Raw genomic sequence first — 26042 nt, forward strand, 5'->3', positions numbered from 1 at the left:
GTGAGCCAATCAGCAGTAAAGGGGCGTGTCTAATAATGATGCTTAGAAGAGAGAGTGAGCCAATCGGCATTAAGGGGCGTGTCTAATAATGATGCTGAGAAGAGAGAGTGAGCTAATCAGCAGTAAGGGGCATGTCTAATAATGATGCTGAGAAGAGAGAGTGAGCCAATCAGCAGTAAGGGGCGTGTCTAATAATGATGCTGAGAAGAGAGAGTGAGCCAATCAGCAGTAAGGGGCGTGTCTAATAATGATGGTGAGAAGAGAGAGTGAGCCAATCAGCAGTAAGGGGCGTGTCTAATAATGATGGTGAGAAGAGAGAGTGAGCCAATCAGCAGTAAGGGGCGTGTCTAATAATGATGGTGAGAAGAGAAAGTGAGCCAATCAGCAGTAAAGGGCGTGTCTAATAATGATGGTGAGAAGAGAGAGTGAGCCAATCAGCAGTAAAGGGGCGTGTCTAATAATGATGCTTAGAAGAGAGAGTGAGCCAATCGGCATTAAGGGGCGTGTCTAATAATGATGCTGAGAAGAGAGAGTGAGCTAATCAGCAGTAAGGGGCATGTCTAATAATGATGCTGAGAAGAGAGAGTGAGCCAATCAGCAGTAAGGGGCGTGTCTAATAATGATGGTGAGAAGAGAAAGTGAGCCAATCAGCAGTAAAGGGCGTGTCTAATAATGATGGTGAGAAGAGAGAGTGAGCCAATCAGCAGTAAAGGGGCGTGTCTAATAATGATGCTTAGAAGAGAGAGTGAGCCAATCGGCATTAAGGGGCGTGTCTAATAATGATGCTGAGAAGAGAGAGTGAGCTAATCAGCAGTAAGGGGCATGTCTAATAATGATGCTGAGAAGAGAGAGTGAGCCAATCAGCAGTAAGGGGCGTGTCTAATAATGATGGTGAGAAGAGAGAGTGAGCCAATCAGCAGTAAGGGGCGTGTCTAATAATGATGGTGAGAAGAGAAAGTGAGCCAATCAGCAGTAAGGGGTGTCTTTAATAATGATGGTGAGAAGAGAGAGTGAGCCAATCAGCAGTAAAGGGGCATGTCTAATAATGATGGTGAGAAGAGAGAGTGAGCCAATCAGCAGTAAGGGGCGTGTCTAATAATGATGGTGAGAAGAGAGAGTGAGCCAATCAGCAGTAAAGGGGCGTGTCTAATAATAATGCTGAGAAGAGAGAGTGAGCCAATCAGCAGTAAGGGGCGTGTCAAATAATGATGGTGAGAAGAGAGAGTGAGCCAATCAGCAGTAAAGGGGCGTGTCTAATAATGATGGTGAGAAGAGAGAGTGAGCCAATCAGCAGTAAGGGGCGTGTCTAATAATAATGCTGAGAAGAGAGAGTGAGCCAATCAGCAGTAAAGGGGCGTGTCTAATAATAATGCTGAGAAGAGAGAGTGAGCCAATCAGCAGTAAGGGGCGTGTCTAATAATGATGCTGAGAAGTTTGTGTGTGTGTGTATATATATATATACGTAAATATATCTATGATCGCGCCGGTATTTTGACCTTCTTCAGCAGAAGTAATGGCGCTGGGAACACTAGATGAGATTCGTCTGATATGAGGTAAAATAACACAAATACTGTTGTGTTTCTGGCAGAAAGCGATCGTTTCGTGTCTTCAGACATCAGTGTGTCTCCACAAGCCTCAGGGTTTAATATGGATTCGTATATCTGTGTGTTTTTTACTCTCATAGAAATACACCCCATTGACACGCATTATAACTAGTTAGTTAAGTTATTAACTAGAAAAAAAAAAAGAAAAAAAAAGTATCTAAAACTATTAAAAATCGATTTTAGTAAATAAAATAAAGCAACAATAAAATATATAACGATAAAATTAAACAAAAATGAGAAATGTCTGGACATAAATGAAAATCAAGCCAAAACTAACACTATTCAAAGTCGTTTTGAGTCATTGAAATAACATTTCTGGAGGAAGATAATAAGGGAAGTCACAACAACATCTTTAATGTAAAAAAAAATATTATTGATAACCAATAAGTGACAGCACACGTTTTTACACTGCTTTAACTCATCAAAATAAGTTAAGCAAAACAGCTTTTCATGTATAAGCTTTTGAGCTGTTTAATGTAATTTAAGTTGAAATGACTAATTTAAATTAAATGTTTTTCCATTTGAGTTTAAAGGACGTGCAATATAATGCTTTTGATATGATATGATAATTCTTTATGATGGGATCATGGAAGTGTAAGATCTTTTGTTATTCTGTCCACCTTCTTCAGTTCTGTCCAATTACTGTTTCTGATGTCTGTGAGCTGATAAATGTCTTCAGTAGCAGCTCTTATAGTATACACACCTATCAGGCATAACATTATGACACTGATAATCTCTTCCACCTACCTAAGCATTGCTGAGACCATGTTCAGCCTTTGATGGAAACGGTATTCTGGCGGCTGTGGCTCTTCCAGCAGGATAATGCTCCTGACACAAAGCACAAATGCTTCAGGAATGGTTTGAGGAGCACAACAACCAGTTTGAGGCGTCGACTCGGCCTCCAGATTCCCCAGATCTCAATCCAATCGAGCATCTGTGGGATGAGCTGAACAAACAAGTCCGATCCATGGAGGCCCTGCCTCGCAACGTACAGGACTTAAAGGATCTGCTGCTAACATCTTAGTGCCGGATACCACAGCACACCTTCAGGGTTCTAGTGGAGTCGAAGGGTCAGGGGGACCAACCCAATATTAGGCCTGATTGGTGTATATTGTAATGTTACGGTAGTGTTATTTGATACTGTAGAGCAGACGTGATACGAGGGGCCTCTAACAGGTTTACTCTTGATAAACTCACTGCATGTTTCTGATGTTAGAACTGTCCTGACATGTAACATACATTTTATATACATACGCAGAAAACGCAGCCACAGAAGATTTACCGCCTGATTCCAATGACGAGACTCTCAGCGAGGCCGGGGCAGAGCGTGAGTATCTGATTTATCATCACCTGTGCGTTTGAGGAAAGCCGAGCCAAAGGTTGTGTTAGGCTTCAGGCACGAGCAGGAAGCCACGTGTTAAAGTATGAGATCTGACAGGCCAATGTAATGCTCAGATCTGTCTGATTGTGACGTTACAGCTGGAGACGCTGATCCTTCACCTAAAGAAGCCGTGGATGAAGCCGCAGCTCCTGCAGGTCAGACAAAAACTATTACAGAGCTCACATTCTGCTTTCTTATAATGTTCCAGTTCTTCTCTAGCCTGAGGTGTTCATCCTCAGCTCTAGTCAGAATATGAGTCTGATGCTCATTGGGCTGTGATTATGGGGCGTGTTTCAGCCCAACCAGGAAAGGCCTCGATTGGACAGACTGACAACCAATCAGAGCAGCGGAGTGACGCATAACGTTAGTTGTCAAATGTCAACAGTCTGCAGCAAAGTCTGCGGGGTTTTTTCCGCGGGTTGTTTTCCATGTCCACAGGTTGAAGCGACCTCAATTATGGGATACATAGACCCAGGAATGCCTATTTTAGCAGCAACCTCGCCAAAATAACACACCTTTTTACCCCCAAACGCCTTTGATGACTGATGATTACGCTACTGTTGATCATCTGTCCGTCATCGGCTAAAGCCCGTCCTGATGATCTCATTGGTCAGTTTCTGTTGATCATCTGTCCGTCATCGGCTAAAGCCCGCCCTGATGATCTCATTGGTCCGTTTCTGTTGATCATCTGTCCGTCATCGGCTAAAGCCCGCCCTGATGATCTCATTGGTCCGTTTCTGTTGATCATCTGTCCGTCATCGGCTAAAGCCCGCCCTGATGATCTCATTGGTCCGTTTCTGTTGATCATCTGTCCGTCATCGGCTAAAGCCCGCCCTGATGATCTCATTGGTCAGTTACTGTTGATTATCTGTCCGTCATCGGCTAAAGCCCGCCCTGATGATCTCATTGGTCAGTTACTGTTGATCATCTGTCCGTCATCGGCTAAAGCCCGCCCTGATGATCTCATTGGTCAGTTTCTGTTGATCATCTGTCCGTCATCGGCTAAAGCCCGCCCTGATGATCTCATTGGTCAGTTTCTGTTGATCATCTGTCCGTCATCGGCTAAAGCCTGCCCTGATGATCTCATTGGTCAGTTACTGTTGATCATCTGTCCATCATCGTCTAAAGCCCGCCCTGATGATCTCATTGGTCTGTTTCTGTTGATCATCTGTCCGTCATCGGCTAAAGCCCGTCCTGATGATCTCATTGGTCAGTTTCTGTTGATCATCTGTCCATCATCGGCTAAAGCCCGCCCTGATGATCTCATTGGTCAGTTTCTGTTGATCATCTGTCCGTCATCGGCTAAAGCCCTCCCTGATGATCTCATTGGTCAGTTTCTGTTGATCATCTGTCCGTCATCGGCTAAAGCCCGCCCTGATGATCTCATTGGTCTGTTTCTGTTGATCATCTGTCCGTCATCAGCTAAAGCCCGCCCTGATGATCTCATTGGTCAGTTACTGTTCATCATCTGTCCGTCATCGGCTAAAGCCCGCCCTGATGATCTCATTGGTCAGTTTCTGTTCTGCATAATTACTCCTCTATGGATCGAGTCCAGACCGAACTGCCCGAGCTCAGATGTTGTGGGCGGGGCTGAGTTCGGCTGGGGGCGGGGCTAGTTCTTCTCTTCATCAGTGTCATTGTTTCTGAGCACCTGAAACGCCTCCCATTAGTTTTGCATTTTATAATAATAATAATCAGAATGTTTCATACTGAAAGCATTTTCATCAGCATCATAGAGTCAGAGTGATCTGTGTAATAATACACCTTGAAATATTGTGATTTATTGTCTTTGATGTTGTTAATAGAGCCGGGAGATGACGAGACAAACCCTGAGCCAGGTACAGGTTTACTATAGCTATAAACTTAAATACTGTAGCTTTAAAGGGAGACTCCACCGCTTTTTCATATTAAACTATGTTATTCCCTTAACTAAAACGAGTTGACACACACCTCTCTCGTCTCAGTGTGTGCTCTTAATCTCTCTGAGGCGCGGTGACGATCTGATAGCATTTAGCTTAGCCCACTAAGCCCAGTTCATTCACTATGGTACCAAACAGAGATCAAGTTAAGCCGGGTGCACACTGTGCAATTTTGGCCACGATTTGGCTGTCTGAGACAAATTTAGCAAATCCTAGAAGATTCCTCTGATCCTAGGCTAAAATCTGACGTCTTTGGTCGTTAGTTTGACATGTTCACCGGCAGCCGATTAATGAGCGCTGCGATTAAATTTAACCTCAGACGAAATTCTGGCAGTGTCAGAAGATTTGGCACACAATCCTGCAGTGTGACTTCTCCTACGACGACAGTCAAATATCTCGGTTTTTCAAGACAAACTATGACCAAAACGAGAGCTAGAGATTTCTTTCTAGCCTCCATTTCAGTCCCGCGTGTAATGCAGCTCACCGTCACCGAACGCGTCATTCATTGATGATATAAAACTCCGGACGAGTTTTCTTGTGCGCGTCTGTTTTAGCGCGCCGTAACTATCGTACAGTCTGACATTAATGCCAACTGAGATCTTACAGTGTGACGCGGCTTACATCGGAGATCATGTTCGTACAGTCTGACAAGGGACATTCGCAAAGGATTATGAAAAATCGCACAGTGTGCAGGACCCATTAGAAGCGACCAAACACCTCCACGTGTTCCCTATTTAAATACAGTTACATGAATAGTTGAACGTCCTAAAATAAAATAAAATGTGACGTTTTCTAAGCGGATTAAAAAGGAAAACTATAATGTATGGCGGAATAGCAGTTCTGAGAGTACTTCGACTCGGCGCAGTAAAAAGTCCCGGCTGAAATATCCTCTCCTCCCTCTCTCATTTCTGTCAATATGGGGTAGATGTGAGGGAGGATTTTTCAGCCGGGACTTTTTACTGCGCAGAGTCGAAGTACTCTCAGAAGTGCTATTCCGCCATATATTATAGTTCTCCTTTTTAATCCGCTTAGAAAAGCATCACATTTTATTTTATGTCACCATTCTTGATCGTTCAACTATTGGTTTAACTGTATTTAAATAGGGAAACGTGGAGGTGTTTGGTCGCTTCTAACTTGATCTCTGTTTGGTTCCATAGTGAATGAACTGGGCTCAGTGGGCTAAGCTAAATGCTATCAGATCGTCACCGCGCGTCAGAGAGATTAAGAGCACACACTGAGACGAGAGAGGTGTGTGTCAACTTGTTTTAGTTAAGGGAATAACATAGTTTAATATAAAAAAGCGGTGGAGTATCCGTTTAACGTGAACATGAACAACACGCCACCCAAATCTGACCGGTATGAAGGATTTCAGCTCCGATGTGTGTGTTTCCTCAGATGCTGCCGAGGAGGACGCGCCCGCGACAGATGATGCAGCGACACCAGCAGGTGAACATTAATTTACATTATTATTTAATATACTATATTATTAGGGAATTAATTCATTATGTCATATTTAATTAATAGCAATTCATATATTTCTTAATCTATTAATCATATATAATGTTCATTAGTTGCTGATGCAGTAATCATTAATAATTATCATAATCATACATTAACTCATAATCATTAATGATTATCTGTGCATTAGTTAAGCATAAATTAATGCATATTAGTGCACCTGTATTGTAAAGTGTTACCAAAATGTCATGATTTTGCCAGATTCCCAAACATAATTGAAGCCATAGACTGCACCCACATCGCCATAAAAGCACCATCAACCAACATATTTAATGATGTAAATAGAAAAAGGTTTTATTCTGTTAACGTTCAACTCATTTGTGATGCAAATCTGCAGTTGTTAAACGTCATTGTGCGACTCATTCTGTGTTTGTGAAGTTCCTCTTCTTTGCCATTATTGTGGTGAGTAAAAAACACAATCACGTGATTTTTAAAGGGAAGTGCTGTCACCAAATATGGTTCATTGGAGGCGATCTGAAGGCTAATGACCGTGAACTACAGACTGCAAAAAAATATGGACGTAGTGTCCGTGACATCACTAATAGGATTCTGAAGAGCCGTTCTGAAGCATAAAGTAGAGTCGAGCTGGGCGTCGCCATCTTGGCAGCGCGTCATCGCCTGGATAACAGAAAATACGCAAACAGGCGGGATGTGGGCGGAGCTTAGGTCACATGATGACTAACAGACAGCAGACAAACGACAATCCACCTGTCACTCAAAGTGGCCATGCCCTTAATTATGCAGAACTTTAAGGCTTTATATAATATAAACGAATGAGTTATAAAAACATTCACCCCTCTCACAGTCGTCATGAAGGTCAACACTAGCCGTATAGACCAAAACCACAATTTGTCCCAGACTGTAAACATGTGTTTTTCTGCTGTAAAGTTGGGCATTTTAACACGAGGCTCAATGAGATTCTGCTCCTTCTGGAGCCGCTCTAGTGGCCAGATGATGAACTGCAGTTTAAGTCACTTCCGTATCGGCTTCAACAGAAACTGGGACGAGCATGGTAGTTACGCACATGTGGGATTTATCAACAATGATTGCTTACTCATGTGCGTAAGAACTGTGTGTGCTTGTTTGATAAATACCTGATTTTTTTGTACTTAGTCAGTCTAAATTTCATTCGTAGGACAAAATATATAACATTTTCTACACACTGCTGATAAATGAGGACGTCACTTTTGGACACCAGTGCATTAAAAAATTAAAATAAAAAAGCGTGTGAAAAAATCATGGACATTTCATGCGTCCCACATGAAAAAAATATGTACATTACAGTAAAATTACTCAACTAAATACTGTAGTGTTTTTGAACTATACCATAGTAAAGATACTACAGTAAATTATAGTATATTGTAGTACATTATAGTATTTACTTCACTTTGTTAATTTGCTGTAGTATATTTACTATAGTATGGTTCAAAAATACTATAGTATATTATAGTAAAATTACAGTAAAATTACTCGAGTAAATACTATAGAGGTTTTGAACCATACTATAGTAAATTGTAGTATATTGTAGTATAGTATTTACTACACTTTGTTAATTACTGTCGTATATTTATTACAGTATGGTTCAAAAATACTATAGTATATTAGTAAAATTACAGTAAAATTACTCTAGTAAGTTCTATAGTGTTTTTGAACTATACTACAGTAAATTAAAGTGTAGTAAATACTATAATATACTACAATTTACTGTATTATCTTTTCTATAGTATGGTTCAAAAACACTATAGTATTTACTAGAGTAATTTTACTGTAATTTACTATAATATACTATAGTATTTATTCATATGGGACTGTATTTATGCTCAGCCTTAAAGCTTATTTTATAAGATGATGTCTTTATAAGATGATTTTTAAACTTATCCTGTAATCACGAAGCTCTGGAAAAGTCATAGAAATCCATTGGAGTGGGAAGAAGCCTGTAATAATAATGTGGTTCTATTACATTTTTTGCCGTTTGGGTAAGAGTCAGTAGCTGTAGTGAAAAACAGATGCGATGTTTAATGAGCTGCAGGAGAAACATCAGTTATCTGTGAATCGTTGGAGAGTCGAACAATCGTCTCGTTCACACATTGCTCCGGGCCTGATGTTATCAAATTAAATGATAATATGACCACACATACTCAAATGAACAGATATCATCATGTGCCTCTGACTCATATTTCACTCATTTTCCCTCCATCAGCTGAAGAGGAACCTGTTGAAGAAGCTAAAGCTCCGGCTGAAGCAGGTAGAGATAAGTCACGTCACACTAAATATCTTTCCACTAGCTCTGCTCAAAGTCTGTGTGTTATTTCCACACTTGTGGCATTCTCAAATTGCTTTCCTAAAAAGGTATTTGGGACATTTTCTTCCCCAAACTCATCCTTTTTTTAGTTTTATCCCCCAAGCTTATAATGGTGGGGCGCCTTTTTTCTGTTTTTAACTTAAACTGTCCCTATTACACTCTTTCTAAAATGACCTGTCATGGAGTGTGTAATAGAGCTGTTTGTGAATGTGAAAGGTCTGCAAAGTTTTAAAGATCAGAATCTTCTAAACAAAAGAATCATGTAGCAAGTGCTGAGAAAGGGCTGAAATTCATCTGACCAATCAGAGCAGAGTAGACCAATCACAACAGACTGGGTCATCTGACCAATCAGAGCAGAGGAAGCTCTTAGAAAGACACTGAGAGAATAAAGATCAGGGGCTAGTTGCATAAACTCAGCCACTATTTTAAGAACCCCTTAAGTGTCACTGGCCCACCGGTGGGCCCAAAGCAATTACATATTTAAAATCGTAATATTCTATAATAAACCTAAACTAATCTTGACAAACTATATATCATTGGAGACCTTAGACATTGTATTTTTCATATTTGACCACTGTTTTATATTTAAAGTTATGTAGTGACAGTAATTCATTCATTTGGGACCAGAAAATTTAGCAAAAAAAAAAGCTAAATTCCTGTACAATGTGGTTTCAGTAGTAGTTGTTTAATTGCATATGGTCATATTAACATTTTTGGTCATATTTATGGTTTAAAAAATCATTTACAACCTATCTAGAATGTTTTATTGCTGTTTGAATAATAATAAAAAAAAAAAAAAAGTAAATCAAATCAGTCGTCCATTACAAATCATTCAAGGAGTGGACCTAGTGGACATTGCTGGTATAGCGACTAAAAATAACACAGAAACCTCATTTTTTGTGACCTTATTTAGACTTAAGGCTTTTCATTTGACATGAAATTAAATTCAACAAAAAAAAAAAAAATATATATATATATATAAATAAATATTAAATTACTTCTTTTATTACAACAAACTTAAACACCTGTAACTTTTTTTGTTTTAAATTTTATTCAACTTCTTTCACATGTACAAGAAACTTCCACGTGTGTTTTTAAAAACGAGCCCAAAATTAGGTTCATATTCCAAACCATTCCAGAATTACATTAATTTGAATCTGGACTTCCCCTTTTCAGCTCTACCCCCCCAAAAGTGGGGTGACACTTAAGGGGTTAAGCACTAATTTGTCCAAGTAGCAATTAGTCGAAATGTAACCAGTCTAACTTTTCTTATTCAGATCGAACCGATCTACCATTTTATGTAACTGATTAAAAAAAATTAGAACCAGTCTTAAAGGGAAAAAAATGATGACTAACTTTTAAGACTAGTCTAAGTGGTTTATGCAACCGGCACCTGATGCTGCGATATATATGATGAGTAAAGTGTTTTTGACCTTGGATGCATGCGGATCTGTTGAAGGAGACTCAGAAACAACATTAGGAACCTTTAAAATAGCATAATACACTGCATTCAAAATATAAAACAAGATTATTTTTCTCACCCTAATTGGCTTCATTTGAGTTATTTTCCCCCAAAACAAGACAACGTTTTTTACTTGTCTAGCAAATGCTTCTTAAAGCTACACTGTGTAAGTTTTTTAGTTTATTCTTAGCTAAAAAAACGTAGTTCTTTCAAAAATATATGTGCTCATTAATGTATATTTACTTCTTTCGAGTAATAAAGTATTCTGGTAAGTTTATAATATGCCGTTGAAAACACATACGGGTGAGGGGTTCGAGCGCCGGTCGCCATGTTGGCCCGCCATCTTGAAAGTACAGTAGCCATAGAGGGACATACCCGTAAATTCAAGCTTAGCCTTTCACGTTTTAACACTCGATGGCACCGTGTCGAATGTGAAGAGGGGGATTGCCATGTTAATCTTGGACTAAATCAGCCACCGTAGGAGTTAAAACGAAATCAGAATTGAGAGGAACAGAAACTATTATTCACTGGATGGTCATATAGCTTTACACCGCTAGATGGGGGAAAATATCACACAGTGGAGGTTTAATGTAAGAATTTTTAGATATTTGGACTTAAAACAAGACACAAATACTACGTGAGAAAAGCATTTTTGGTAACACTTTATTTTAAGGTTCAGTTATTAACTATTAACTAGTTTCTTATGATCATGCATATTACTAGGCTATTGTCTGTTTATTAGCACTTATTACACGGCTCTGTGAAATACTTGATTCTGATTGGTCAATCGCACATTCCAGCGGTGTGTTATTTCCAGATAACACCCGCTCATCCGGGTACTGCGAGTTATCTTGACCGGCTCTACTTCTGTGCTTAACGCTGGCGTCATCTTGTGGCTTAAACAGCCGTGGGTTACAATGGAAGGCTTCAAGGCGGGTTTCCTTTATAACGTTTTTAATATAGATATTTTTCTGACACAAACGCATCGATTGGAATCAGAAGGCTCTATTAACCCATCGGAGTCGTGTGGAGCACGTTATTTGACGGACAGCTGCATTTAATGGACTTCAGAAACAGCTCCAACTACTGCTGGGATTAACGTTAGCCTGGACTTTTTAAATAGGGATGGGACGAAATATCGTTTGACAAAATATCGCGATACAAAACGTGACGAAACGCATCGAGGTCGAAAAAAATGTATCGCGAAATAAAGATAGATGGCACTGCTGCATGATTTGCGTAGAATGAGGTTGGGGTGCAGCAGCAAACATTAATAGGGAAAGAAAAGGGTTGACATTAGCATTAATATTCTAAACCAAAAATGCAGTTATTGCCTACATAAACTACCATATTTTCTGTTTAACTTTTATTAGACTCCAGAAAGAAAAGTGTGTTTTTTCACTGAGCACATTCTCTGCAGTCTGAGCGCGATGCACTGCAGCTCACTCTCTCATGTCTGAGGTAAATCATTAACACCATCACCCCGCTTACAGTACACCTGTTTTATTGAACTAAATACATTACAATCGGCTAAAACGAATGCACAGGTTACTTTCCTGAACAAGCGCGCTCCCGAGTCCGTGTTCTTCACACTGTCCACGTGAATCGCGGCCCAGTTCGGCGCGCACGCGCAAAATACCGGCAGTTAGTTCAACAGGAAATGCGGATCTCTTAAAGGGGCCGCACTATATTCCTCCTCGTGTAATATGGACCTCCTCCAGGTATGGTGTGGTTCTGGTTCGTTCACTGGTACACATTAACAATTTTTCATACGAACTTTGCCCTGTTCTTAATTAAACTGCCAGTGTAAAAACTCCCTTTATATTCTTAAAATGAGAGAAATCACTAACAGTTACTTACTCATTATTTTTAAGTTTAGGCTTAAGAGAACAATTTCTTAGATAAACATATCTATGACCTTTGATATATCTAGTCTTCATACTGTATTGATTATTATTGAATAAGTATGGTTTCACTAATAATAAATGTACATTTCCATAAAGCATGCATATTTGTCCATACCTATGTTGATTAGAGTATTAAAAACTTAATTTAAACTTAATTTAAGATACATTTACAATTGCTAAAAAGGTGCGATTTAAAATCGAGTTAACTCATGAGAATCATGCAGTTAATTGCGATTCAATATTTTAATTGATTGACAGCCCTACAGTGCCCTCCACAATTATTGGCACCCCTGTTTAAGATGTGGTCGCGGACTTCTAAAAATTCTTCTTCTTTTTTAAACAACATAGAACCAAAATGCAAAAAAATAGAAAAATCCTACCTTTCGTTTAAGTACATTACTTTGGTGGTAAAAAAAATCACAGATTTGAAAAAAATAAAAATAAAATTTGATATCGTATCGTGACGTATCGTATCGTAACACTGGCATATCGAGGTGCATCGTATCGTGAGTTTAAGTGTATCGTCCCATCCCTATTTTTAAATATAACTCTGATTGTATTTGTCTGACAGAAGAATGTCATAAACACCTATAATGACTTGAGGGAGAGTAAATCATAGGCTTGGTTTCATTTTTGGGTGAACTAACCCTTTCAGCATTCATTCTCAACATTTAGCAGCAATAGATAAAGGCTTAAAGCAGTCTGGAACTGTTTTTCCGTAAGAGCTAATAAAATATTTAATCTCAAGACAATATTTTGTGTCTAATAATTATTTATCTGAGACTAGTAGCCGTGTAATAAGCGGGATAATGTCCACCCAGCCGGTTGTTATCGCAGAATAAACGCCTTCAGAGTGACGCTCCGCTTCACCTCGGGGTCCTGATCACTCTGGAGGGGTTTATTCTGCGATAACAACCGGCTGGGTGGACATTATCCCTTACTTATAAAGCTCATATTAATGCCTTATTCTGCATGAGCTTATTCTACATCCCTTAATCCGACCCAATACCTAAACTTAAATGATACAAAAACTACCTTACTAACTATTAATAAGCAGTAAATTAGGAGTTTATTGAGGCAAAAGTCAAGTTAATAGTGAAAATGTGTTCCCCATACTAAAGTGTTACCAATAATACACTGCATTTAAAATATATGCATATTTTTGTTGACGATTCAAATTGGTCTGCAAGACTGTCAAGAGTGCACACAAAAAACATCCTGTCCTAAATTTAGGATTCATTTACGTATCTGAATTGCATATAAATATCCTTGAGTTTTATCAAACATTTAAAACGATGACGCAACTTCATTTTAGCATCACACGTCGTTTTTAAGCTTATGTTAAAATTGTGTAATGCAAATTTATGGACATTTTATATGCACACAAATCCTACATATGTCGTGAGTGTCACTCAAACACACACAGCTCTGATCAGTGTTTGTTCATTATTATCTCTCAGCAGATGAAGGCGGTGCAGCAGAAACAGGTTCGCAGACACTTTCTGTCATATTAGCAGAAGGATTATATTATGTTTTGGCTGTTTTAAGACTATTTTGAGTTGAATTCTTGCCTGCTCTGGTTTTCAGAAGCGGACCCGTCTGCTGACGAGACTGAAGTTACTGAAGAAGGTGACGTTTATTCATTTATCTCACAGTTTGATCTTATCTGCTTTATCTCACAGTTCGATCTTTTCAAAACCACACTTTGACGTCGTATATAAACTTTGCTTTGTTCCATAGAAACAATTTATAGTTATGAATCTTTTATGACCACAGTTAAACTATAACTGAGTCATCACATTACTGTAATGTCATATAAATATGGTTACATCAATCTTAAGATATTAAAACATATCTGATTTCATTAAATATAGACCGCATTTTTGACATATGCGTGATTCTATGGATGGAGATACCCCCAAAAAAAATTTCCAGTATTTTATTGAAAACAGAATCAATTTTAATAATTTAGTGCTTGCCAAAGACAAGTTATTTTTTTTTTTTACTTTTACTTTTCTTCATAGTATTGTTTGTCAACTCTCTTACAGTCAAAGTAGGCGATGTGTGGAAATAACACAAGTAACAGTTTACAATTTTAAACTTTGTAGCCAATAGCTCAGCTTAAAAGACTTTTAAACAACCCACTGCGTGATCAGTGATCAATTCTGTTTTCCTTTTGATATTGTGACGTTTTACAAAATAAGAAGTTTTTAGAGAGTTTTTATATTTTCTCAGAGAACACACACACACACACACACACACACACACACACACACACACACACACACCACACACACACACACACACACACACACACACACACACACACACACACACACACACACGTTGGTCTATGTGGTTTACAGGGACTCTCCATAGGTGTAATGGTTTTTATACTGTACAAACCGTATTTTCTATCCCCCTACACTGCCCCTGCCCCTAAACCTACCCATCACACACACACACACACTGCCCCTACCCCTAAACCTACCTATCACAGGAAACATTCTGCATTTTTACTTTCTCAAAAAAACATCATTTAGTATGTTTTTAAGGCCATTTGAATTATGAGGACATTTGATATGTCCTCATAAACCACATTTATAGTGTAATACCAGTGTAATACCCATGTAGTTATACAAATTTGTGTCCTCATAAACCACATAAACAGGCTCACACACACACACACACACACACACACACACACACACACACACACACAGGTGGTATGTAACGAAGTACAAAAACATTTTTCACGTATCTGTACTTTACTTAAGTAGAATCAATAGTGCATACTTTTTACTTTTACTTCGTTACATTTTGCAGCAAATATTTTATTTTCTACTCCACTACATTTCTACAGCGTTTCGTTACATTTTCTGATCAGCTTCAGGGCTGGAGATTAAGGTTTGTTCGGATAATTAATGGATAATAATCGGCTAATGTATGAACTGACGGTTGCGCTGTTGACAATCGCGCAGCCTCTCGAGGAGAAATGGAAACAAACCAACGCCGCTCATACAGAGAAACTCAGTAACATACTGCAGTACAAATGTGAAGGTTTTTATATTTGATATCGTATAATACAGTTAAAAAGCATCACATGGCAGGACCAAGCGTGCTGTTTTCCTGAATACCATCAACACTGAAAGTGTGACACTGATTTCATGACAGTTCCATAAACAATTAATTAAAATTAGTCACTTACATTTTAGATGCAAAATAAACTGCTTTTGTTCTATTACAGCAGTGAAAATATTTCCAAGATCAATCATATTTCCAGAGGTGGAAAGTAACGAATTACATTTACTCGCGTTACTGTAATTGAGTAGTTTTTCTGTGTACTTCTACTTTTTTAAGTAGTTTTAAAAATCTGTAATTTTACTTTTACTTAAGTACATTTTGATTAAAGTATTGTACTTCGCTACATTTTAAACCACATCCGTTACTGAGTAAAAATAAATCATTAATGCAAAGAGGGGAGGAAAAAAACTGAGATCCGGAAATGACTAATATTGAATAGAGGGCGCGGGAGAGAACATGCGCGCAAATATCAGATGGAGACGAACAAGACAGACGTCAGTGACGCAGACCCAGGTCAAAGCAAAACGCCGTCGTGAACCCCTGGCTAGTATGGAAATACTTTGGATATAGAAAAAAATAATGTGGTTTTGTCCTGGAGGATATCAAATTTGCACAAAATGTGGATGCAAATGAAGAAACACAGAACATGTTCGGGCACACATCCCTCTGTGCAGATAAAGGTATGTTTATAACTTAGGCCGATTGATTTCTGTGACGCAGAGGGAATCCCGGAATCCAGTCATGAACATTAACTTTACATTATAACGTAGAATTGGCGTAATACACGCAAACTGGTGGATGAACGAAAAACTCGAATGTAGAGCTGTAGGCCTTAGAAATAAATCAAATCGCGACATGATCTGTGAACATTAAAGCAGAAAACATTGCTATATGAATATATGATCTGCTTGTTCTCTCTCTGCTTGTGAATGAGCTGCTCCGTCTACTACATATGCACTCTATTATTCTTAAACATTTATACAAATTAAAGATAAAAATAAGTTGTTAATCTAATTCATAGTAATTTATTGAATTTAGTTTATTAGACATGTTTTATTGAAATTTTGATAAACAAAATAAACAAATGGTTTTAAGTTTGTTATAATAAAGCATTTTTTCAACCAAATAAAAAAAGACCAATCTTCTTCATTCATTTAACATCATTTTAACTAGTGATAATAAGTTAACCATCATTTAATAATAGGTACAGTAAATGTTGAATTGATGTTTTCTGAGATAGTTGTCATATCGTGAAAATCTCATCCTATCACAACCCTACAGGGAGAGTCCCCCACCCCCACTGTTAAAAAAGTAACTAAGTAACTTTTACTCTGAGTACATTTTAAATGAGCTACTTTTTACTTTTACTTGAGTAAATTTTTAGACCAGTAATTGTACTTGTACTTAAGTAAAATTTCATTGAAGTAACAGTACTTTTACTTGAGTAGAATATTTTGTTACTCTTTCCACCTCTGCATATTTCCACATCAGAACCACAACGCATCTCACAGCAATAGTGTGTTACTGAATGATTCAGGGTTTAAATGAATCGGTTAAATCAAAGATTCAATGACCTGTTCGTAAACGACTCCCTCATTCATGAACGAATCAGCCGTTTGAACGAACCGACTCAATGACTCACTCATTAAGACCTGCCGCCACCTACTGGTAGTTTAGTTTCATGTTTAAACATTCTTTCCAACGTTTCTTATTGTATTTAAAATATATAGTTAAAACAATCTCATAACATTATTTAATGCTGTTGTAATTAGTCAGTGTAAATTATTTAATTTAACAACCATATATCGTTATTCTAATTTAATTTATTGATCAAATTAAGAATATAAAAAAAACTGAAACATATCCTATATTTAAGATTAATCCTCATAAATATGAAGATTTAAATTCATCAAAGCTGATGAAAATGTTCTTCTGAATATTGATATTTAACTCTGCAGATTGTCCTGATATTGGGAGTCAGAATGTAAACTGGGCAGCAGATGAGACGCACAATTAGCCGACATTAACCCAAAACTAACTTCATTAAAACGCCACAGGCCATACTGTTTTCTTCTTTACTTTTAATACTAAAGGTACATTTAAAATCAAGTACTTTTTTACTTTTACTTTAGTACTGAGATTCAGTACTTCCTCCAACACTGCACAAACCACACACACACACACACACACACACACACACACACATCGCTTCAGATCTTATCAGTGAGTGAAAGTGACATAATTTCCTGTATCTCAAATTCCACCAATTTAAAGGCAAAGTATGGCACGGTGTCAGAGTTGACGTGAGATTTAGGAACACTAAATTTTAAACATTTAAAAAAAATCAGAGAAGCGAAATGACTGAAGATATTAAGTATTGTTTTGTGAAAAAATTATCAAAATTTAGACAAATATCTGCAAATTAAGTCAGAATAATAATCTTGTGTTCCCCTTTGGATTAAGATTATTTTTCTGACCCCATTGGCAGATGTATATATTTTCATTTTAAGTATAAACACACTCAGTTTTTATTTTTTTCTTCTTTTTCATTAAAGAAGTGTTAATATCTTCAGTCATTTCTCTTCTCAGTAAATGTGTCTTGATTTAAGAAGGTTGAGATGTTTGTGCTGGAAAACGAGAGAAATATGAAGTAAGAAAGCATTTATTAAGCGATCATGTTTACAGAACTTACATCTAAAATGATCTGTTTCTTTCTGTCAGAAATCCCAGCAGTGGGACCTGCAGGTGAAGATGAAGAGCCAGCGAAAGACAAACCGGCTGAAGGTAACAAAAAATCTGTCATAAACATCATGCATTTTTAAGAATATTTCCTGTCTGGAAGCTTTCGCAAGTGAGAGAGAGAATGCTGGGAATAATAAAAAAGGCATGAGGACTCAATCTGCTCTTTGTAAAATTAATTTACATAAATCCTCTCAGATTCAGGGATCCAAAACCCAGTTTGTTGCTTTATGTAGGCAGCATTTTAAGGCATCATAATGAGATATCACATTTACAGGATTTAAAGGCAGAATCACATCTGTCCTTCGAAACTATAATTTAATCAATATGAAAATGACTGTAAGAAAGCAAACTAATCCCTTGTTTAAGCAAAAAATCACTTCATTTAGATTCATTTTTCAGAAAACAAGACTTAAAGGACCCCTATAATGTGCCTTTAAGATTTAAAGGAAGTCTCGGATGTCCCCACACTGCAAAAAATGCTCTTCTTACTCAGTAATTTTGTCTTGTTTCCAGTCTAAATATCTAACAATTCTTAAATCAAGATTCATTTACTAGATCAGTTAAACGACATTAGATATTTGTTCTTGTTTTCTGGGGGAAAATATAACAGGCTAAATGATCTGCCAATGGGGTGAGAAAAGTAATCTTATTTCTGTTCGGAAACAGGAAACAAGATTTCAATCAGAAATAAGATTATTTTTCTCACCCCATTGGCAGATCATTTTGCCTGTTTTAAGCAAAAACTCACTTCATTTTGATATTTTTTCCCCAGAAAAAAACAAAAAAAGAACTAATGTCGTTTTACTGATCTAGTAAATGCATCTTGATTTAAGAATTGTTAGATATTTGGACTGGAAACAAGACACAAATACTGAGCAGGAAGAGGGCGGAGCTTTAAGAGCAACAGGACAATCTCACGTGCTGAAATTTTCAGAAACAAGCCTTTCTGACAAGTTCTAGACTAGTCAATGCAAATAGGGCTTCTGAAGAGACTGCTTTTGATTAATGGGAATTATGGGAAAAAAATGAGTGAGTGGATCTTTCACCATTATAGGCTGGTTGTTCCTCACACACTGTGGACAATATCGTCAATCCTTTCTCTCCTCCATTATGTTAAATCTCGAGTTAAGAATGTTTAGATGTTTTTTTTAGAAAAACAAGACAAAACACAGAGGAAGAAGCTCATTTTTTACAGTGTGATGAAAACGTAGCGACATGTAAAAGCCGAACTCTGTATGGGGAATATAACGATCACTCACTTATGAGGTCCATTTCAGCTGCGATGCTGCATTAGGTGATGACAGGAAGGTTTTAAGTCCAGATTTTTCAGTGTCCAGTCAGTGAAAGGATCTTGTTTCGCAGGTGAAGCAGAAGCAGAAGCGGGTGTAACAGAAGCGGGTGTAACAGAAGCGGGTGTAACAGAAGCGGGTGTAACAGAAGCGGGTGTAACAGACGCAGGTGTAACAGAAGCGGGTGTAACAGGTGAGTTTCTCTCTGGAGACTCTGGTCATTTTCTCTGTAACTGAAACAAAAGCAAACATGGTCAATTAAACACTTACAACAAAAACTTCATTACTTTAACACTGCTTATGTTTCTGTTAATGCAAGGCTTATTATATTCTGATAAACTCTGACACTACTCAATGAGAAGAGTCTACATGACATTATTTACTATAATACAAGCATTCAAGAGATGCTGAGTAAATCTCACAAAACCAGTCAAATATTATCAATAAACATTACTTATATACAATAATTACACAACAAATGCGCATATATATATATATATATATATATATATATATATATATATATATATATATATATATATATATATATATATATATATATATATATATATATATATATATATAGCATAAACAAATAAACAAACAAACAAACAAAAAAACGTTATAAACCTAATCTTTTTTTAATAGTTTTTCATGAAAATAATGTCACAATATAAAAATTGTCACATTTCACCCCATAATCAGGGAGATGTTTAGCATTAAAAATAAAATAAAAAATAAAATCAACCTGTTATTTTTTATATTTTGTCATGAAAATAATGTCACAATATAAAAATTGGGTCACGTCAACCCATAACTAAAAGAAACAAATATGAAATTATATTTAACATAAAAATTAACCTGTTTTTTATTATAATTTGTTATGAAAAGAATGTCACAGTATAAAAATTGGGCCACTTATCTCCATAATTAAAAGAATATAGATATAATATTTAGCATAACACATTTAACCTGTTTTTTTGTGTATATATTTTATCATGAATATAATGTCACAATATAAAAATTAGAAAAAAATATATTATATTTAGCATAGATTATTAAGGCTGTTAAGTTTTTTTTTATACTTCAACATTTTTTTAAAATTTCTCAAACTGTAATGAAAAAAACCCATTATGGTTGTATTTGTTGACCTGCTACTAAAGTCTGTTGATTTAAAATAATGATTTTATTAGAGTCTAATGATTCATAACTAAAAGGAATAATTAGAATGATAAAATAATCATAATTCATTATTATAATAATTGGAATTCAAAACATTTCACAGTAATGAGAAGTTGGTTGAAAAAGCGTTATAGTGATGAAAATAAAGTAATAATTTTAGTTAATTGAAGTTATTCATTTAGATGTGATGTTTCACTTTAATGTTTTTGTGGGATTGACTGGAATATAGTAATTTTTCCGTGTTTTCTGGACTGTCAATCAATCAATCAACTTTATTTATATAGCGCTTTTACAATCACGGTTATTTTAAAGCAGATTTACAGTATGTCGTAATGAGCAAGAACACAACGGTCTGTATTTTTTCTTAGAGCCCAGTGCTGTAGAAGAGGAACCCGTGGATATTGATGAAGCAGTGAAAGGTTTGACACCGACCGCACTCTCTCTAATGAAGTCTGACACCATGAAAATCTGTTTATATGTGCTTTTGTGTTTCTCCAGCTCATGAAGACAGATTTGATCTTTCTGTTGCTCTCGGTGGAGATACCGGTAAGCTGTATTAACACAGCTTTAGTGCATTTGTGAACTTACAGTACATTCTCCATCATTCAACAGAAACTACATACATTAGATCTGAACTTTCACAAGAATATTATATATATATATATATATATATATATATACATATATATATATATATATATATATATACATATATATATATATATATATATATATATATATATATATATATATATATATATATATATATATATATATATATATATACATATATATATATATATATATATACATATATATATATATATATATATATATATATATATATACATATATATATACATATATATATATATATATATATATATATATATATATATATATATATATATATATATATATATATATATATATATATATATATATATATGCGCTCACCAAGACTGCATTTACTTGATCAAAGATACAGTAAAAATTGTGAAATATTATTCTAATGTAAAACAGCAGGTTTCTGTATGAATATGTAGTATGCGATGTTTAATAGGGAGCCAGTGCAGTGTTGACAGAACTGGACTAATATGATCATACTTCCTGGTTCTAGTAAGAACTCGAGCTGCTGCGGTTTGGACCAGCTGGAGTTTGTTTATTAAGCCAGCAGGGCAACCACCCAGTAGAGCATTACAATAATCTAGCGCTATATTAATAAAGGTTTGTTTATTAAGCCAGCAGGGCAACCACCCAGTAGAGCATTACAATAATCTAGCGCTATATTAATAAAGGTTTGTTTATTAAGCCAGCAGGGCAACCACCCAGTAGAGCATTACTATAATCTAGCGCTATATTAATAAAGGTTTGTTTATTAAGCCAGCAGGGCAACCACCCAGTAGAGCATTACAATAATCTAGCGCTATATTAATAAAGGTTTGTTTATTAAGCCAGTAGGGCAACCACCCAGTAGAGCATTACTATAATCTAGCGCTATATTAATAAAGGTTTGTTTATTAAGCGAGCAGGGCAACCACCCAGTAGAGCATTACAATAATCTAGCGCTATATTAATAAAGTTTTGTTTATTAGGCGATCAGGGCAACCACCCAGTAGAGCATTACAATAATCTAGTGCTATATTAATAAAGGTTTGTTTATTAAGCCAGTAGGGCAACCACCCAGTAGAGCATTACAATAATCTAGCGCTATATTAATAAAGGTTTGTTTATTAAGCCAGTAGGGCAACCACCCAGTAGAGCATTACAATAATCTAGTGCTATATTAATAAAGGTTTGTTTATTAAGCCAGTAGGGCAACCACCCAGTAGAGCATTACAATAATCTAGCGCTATATTAATAAAGGTTTGTTTATTAAGCCAGCAGGGCAACCACCCAGTAGAGCATTACTATAATCTAGCGCTATATTAATAAAGGTTTGTTTATTAAGCCAGCAGGGCAACCACCCAGTAGAGCATTACAATAATCTAGCGCTATATTAATAAAGGTTTGTTTATTAAGCCAGCAGGGCAACCACCCAGTAGAGCATTACTATAATCTAGCGCTATATTAATAAAGGTTTGTTTATTAAGCCAGTAGGGCAACCACCCAGTAGAGCATTACAATAATCTAGCGCTATATTAATAAAGGTTTGTTTATTAAGCCAGTAGGGCAACCACCCAGTAGAGCATTACAATAATCTAGCACTATATTAATAAAGGTTTGTTTATTAAGCGAGCAGGGCAACCACCCAGTAGAGCATTACAATAATCTAGCGCTATATTAATAAAGTTTTGTTTATTAGGCGATCAGGGCAACCACCCAGTAGAGCATTACAATAATCTAGTGCTATATTAATAAAGGTTTGTTTATTAAGCCAGTAGGGCAACCACCCAGTAGAGCATTACAATAATCTAGTGCTATATTAATAAAGGTTTGTTTATTAAGCCAGTAGGGCAACCACCCAGTAGAGCATTACAATAATCTAGCGCTATATTAATAAAGGTTTGTTTATTAAGCCAGTAGGGCAACCACCCAGTAGAGCATTACTATAATCTAGCGCTATATTAATAAAGGTTTGTTTATTAAGCCAGTAGGGCAACCACCCAGTAGAGCATTACTATAATCTAGCGCTATATTAATAAAGGTTTGTTTATTAAGCCAGTAGGGCAACCACCCAGTAGAGCATTACAATAATCTAGCGCTATATTAATAAAGGTTTGTTTATTAAGCCAGCAGGGCAACCACCCAGTAGAGCATTACAATAATCTAGTGCTATATTAATAAAGGTTTGTTTATTAGGCGATCAGGGCAACCACCCAGTAGAGCGTTACAATAATCTAGTGCTATATTAATAAAGGTTTGTTTATTAAGCCAGTAGGGCAACCACCCAGTAGAGCATTACAATAATCTAGTGCTATATTAATAAAGGTTTGTTTATTAGGCGATCAGGGCAACCACCCAGTAGAGCATTACAATAATCTAGTGCTATATTAATAAAGGTTTGTTTATTAAGCCAGCAGGGCAACCACCCAGTAGAGCATTACAATAATCTAGTGCTATATTAATAAAGGTTTGTTTATTAAGCGAGCAGGGCAACCACCCAGTAGAGCGTTACAATAATCTAGTGCTATATTAATAAAGGTTTGTTTATTAAGCCAGTAGGGCAACCACCCAGTAGAGCATTACAATAATCTAGTGCTATATTAATAAAGGTTTGTTTATTAGGCGATCAGGGCAACCACCCAGTAGAGCATTACAATAATCTAGTGCTATATTAATAAAGGTTTGTTTATTAAGCCAGCAGGGCAACCACCCAGTAGAGCATTACAATAATCTAGCGCTATATTAATAAAGGTTTGTTTATTAGGCGATCAGGGCAACCACCCAGTAGAGCATTACAATAATCTAGCCTTGAGCTCATGAACGCATGTACTAACTGTTCAGCATTTTGCATTGAAAGCATATGCCGTAATTTAGTTATATTTTACATTTATTCATTTAGCAGATGCTTTTATTCAAACCGAATTACAAAAGAGGAGAGCAATATAAGCAACTAAACAAATAAGGGCAACAACCTGCAAGAGCTGTAAGTAGTCCCAGTTAAACGAGCACAGTACACAATTTTTTTTTTCTCAGACAAACAAAAAGAAAATTTGTTTTCAGAGACAGAAGGTAGGATCCAAACGCAGCTTCACTTAAAGGGTAATCCACACTCGTAGTCAAGAGACAAGAAATCAGGGAACAATGCTCAGAAATGCAGTGCGAGACAAAAACAAGACTTCACAAAGAATGACAGAGATAACCAGGCTTATATAGGCTGAGGAAAACAGGATAATGAGACACAGGTGTAAACAGTGAGTGCTAATGAGTCTGGGCAAAGGATTATGGGTAATGTAGTGATAGAGTGACAGTCCGGGATGGAGTGTCCTCTCATGTAATCATGGGCACTCACACTGGTGAATCGTGACAGCTTCTGACTTGATCTCTGTTTGGTACCTAATGAATGAACTGGGTTTAGTGGGCTAAGCTAAGTGCTATCAAAATGTCACCGCGCACCAGAGCGAAAAAGGTATGTATCAACTCGTTTTAGTTAAGGGAATAACATAGTTTAACATGAAAAAAGCGGTGGAGTATCTATTTAAGTTGCAGGAAATTACTAGTCATTCATTTTTTTTTTATATCAGCTCCGCATGCCATTACCCTTGTGAAGTGGTACGTTTCATCAGGGCGTGAAGAAATATAGAGTTGAGTATCGTCAGCATATAGAAAACAGCTGTTTTATACTGGAATAATATTTCACAATTTTTACTGTATTTTTGATCAAATAAATGCAGTCTTGATGGGCAAAGGAGACGCTTTCAAAAACATCTCAGTTATTTCAAACTCGAGACGTATACCGCTCTTAAAATAAAGCATGTCTTGCTGGTTTGAGTGCATTTTGATCGCTCACATAATGCATGACTGAACTGGGAACAGAATTGAGTGTGTGAATAGCTTTGCGTAGTTTCTTGTTTGTCATCACACACTTCATTTGCTGCTCCTGGTTTAACGAGTGAAAACTGTCAATCAAAAGAGATGATTAATGATTCACAGATCAAAACGGTCACAGTAAAAATTCCTATCCTAAGTTGCACCATAACTAGCATTTCAATAAAATAAAGAAAACTCCTGATACTACTGTATGTGCAGATAGTATTTAAAATTAAATTCATCATATATCATTTACTTTACAGATGAGGAAGCGCAACCGTTTGAAGATCCAGGTAAAAAAAAATGCCAGTCTGAATGCATGAGTGTATAGAAATAATACATTTCAGCGATTAATGAGAGATTTCTGTTTACAAAAGAGGTTGATGCAGGCAAGCACAGCGCAGGTCAAGGCAAAGGTACGGTACTTTCTGTCATATTTACATGGCGAACCAAGCAAAGATACATAATAAATATAGCCTCAAGCAACAGATATCAGGGTCAAGCACAACAGAAGCAAACAAGGACGCTAGCAGTGGATCAATTGCAAAAATGACCAAAGACATTTGGAGACAATTTTATGCAAAAATGTAGAAAAACCAAATACATTTGATGTTGTATAGAGCCAATTTCATATTTTGTTTAATTATAGAGCCACCAAGTGGCACAGTGCCATCACTTTTTATGTGTCCCCATACATAAGCGTGCCAAATTTGGTCAAAATATCTAATTTTGTTTAGGAGATATAGACTTTTGTATTTATGAGAATATTAAAAAATAACCCAGACCAACTTTAATTTAATTTTTTGACACTTTCTATCAATTGTGACAATTAGGCCTCAATGTCCTGACAACCTGCTATGATTCGGATTTTTGTCCTATGGTGGATTTGTTGTCTGAAGATGAAAACTAACGGTTTCGAAGTTATTCGCGAAAGTTGTTTAAACGCTAAATAAAAATGTTAAACAAATCATGATGCGAAACCTAGCATGTTTGGTATCGTTGGACTCGGCAAGGATTCATGAATTGAGGGATATGACTCCCGTGAAAGTAAGTCAACCAAATCCAAAGTTAAAAGCATGTGAATATTTGATTTTACCACTAGGTGGAACTGAATTTAATCTACTCAGGCTCCATCAGGGCATTGTGTCGATGACCCATACCGAGTTATGCGTTCATAAA

General features: G+C 36.6%; 1 protein-coding gene across 1 annotated transcript in view; it reads left to right on the top strand.

Annotated features, from left to right (window-relative positions):
* The window catches only part of si:ch211-39i22.1 (brain acid soluble protein 1), a 58216-nt gene that overhangs the window by 21131 nt on the left and 11043 nt on the right, over positions 1 to 26042 (top strand). Inside the window, exons 4-16 of the mRNA XM_067444836.1 lie at positions 2863 to 2931; positions 3084 to 3140; positions 4791 to 4823; positions 6300 to 6350; positions 8623 to 8667; positions 13554 to 13580; positions 13681 to 13722; positions 17899 to 17961; positions 19282 to 19401; positions 20759 to 20809; positions 20889 to 20936; positions 25127 to 25156; positions 25241 to 25279. Of these exons, the coding sequence (XP_067300937.1) occupies positions 2863 to 2931; positions 3084 to 3140; positions 4791 to 4823; positions 6300 to 6350; positions 8623 to 8667; positions 13554 to 13580; positions 13681 to 13722; positions 17899 to 17961; positions 19282 to 19401; positions 20759 to 20809; positions 20889 to 20936; positions 25127 to 25156; positions 25241 to 25279 (675 nt within the window). The remainder of the gene's footprint in view (positions 1 to 2862; positions 2932 to 3083; positions 3141 to 4790; positions 4824 to 6299; positions 6351 to 8622; positions 8668 to 13553; positions 13581 to 13680; positions 13723 to 17898; positions 17962 to 19281; positions 19402 to 20758; positions 20810 to 20888; positions 20937 to 25126; positions 25157 to 25240; positions 25280 to 26042) is intronic.

This window comes from Pseudorasbora parva, chromosome 5 (assembly GCF_024679245.1).
Source record: "Pseudorasbora parva isolate DD20220531a chromosome 5, ASM2467924v1, whole genome shotgun sequence".
Lineage (NCBI taxonomy): Eukaryota > Metazoa > Chordata > Actinopteri > Cypriniformes > Gobionidae > Pseudorasbora > Pseudorasbora parva.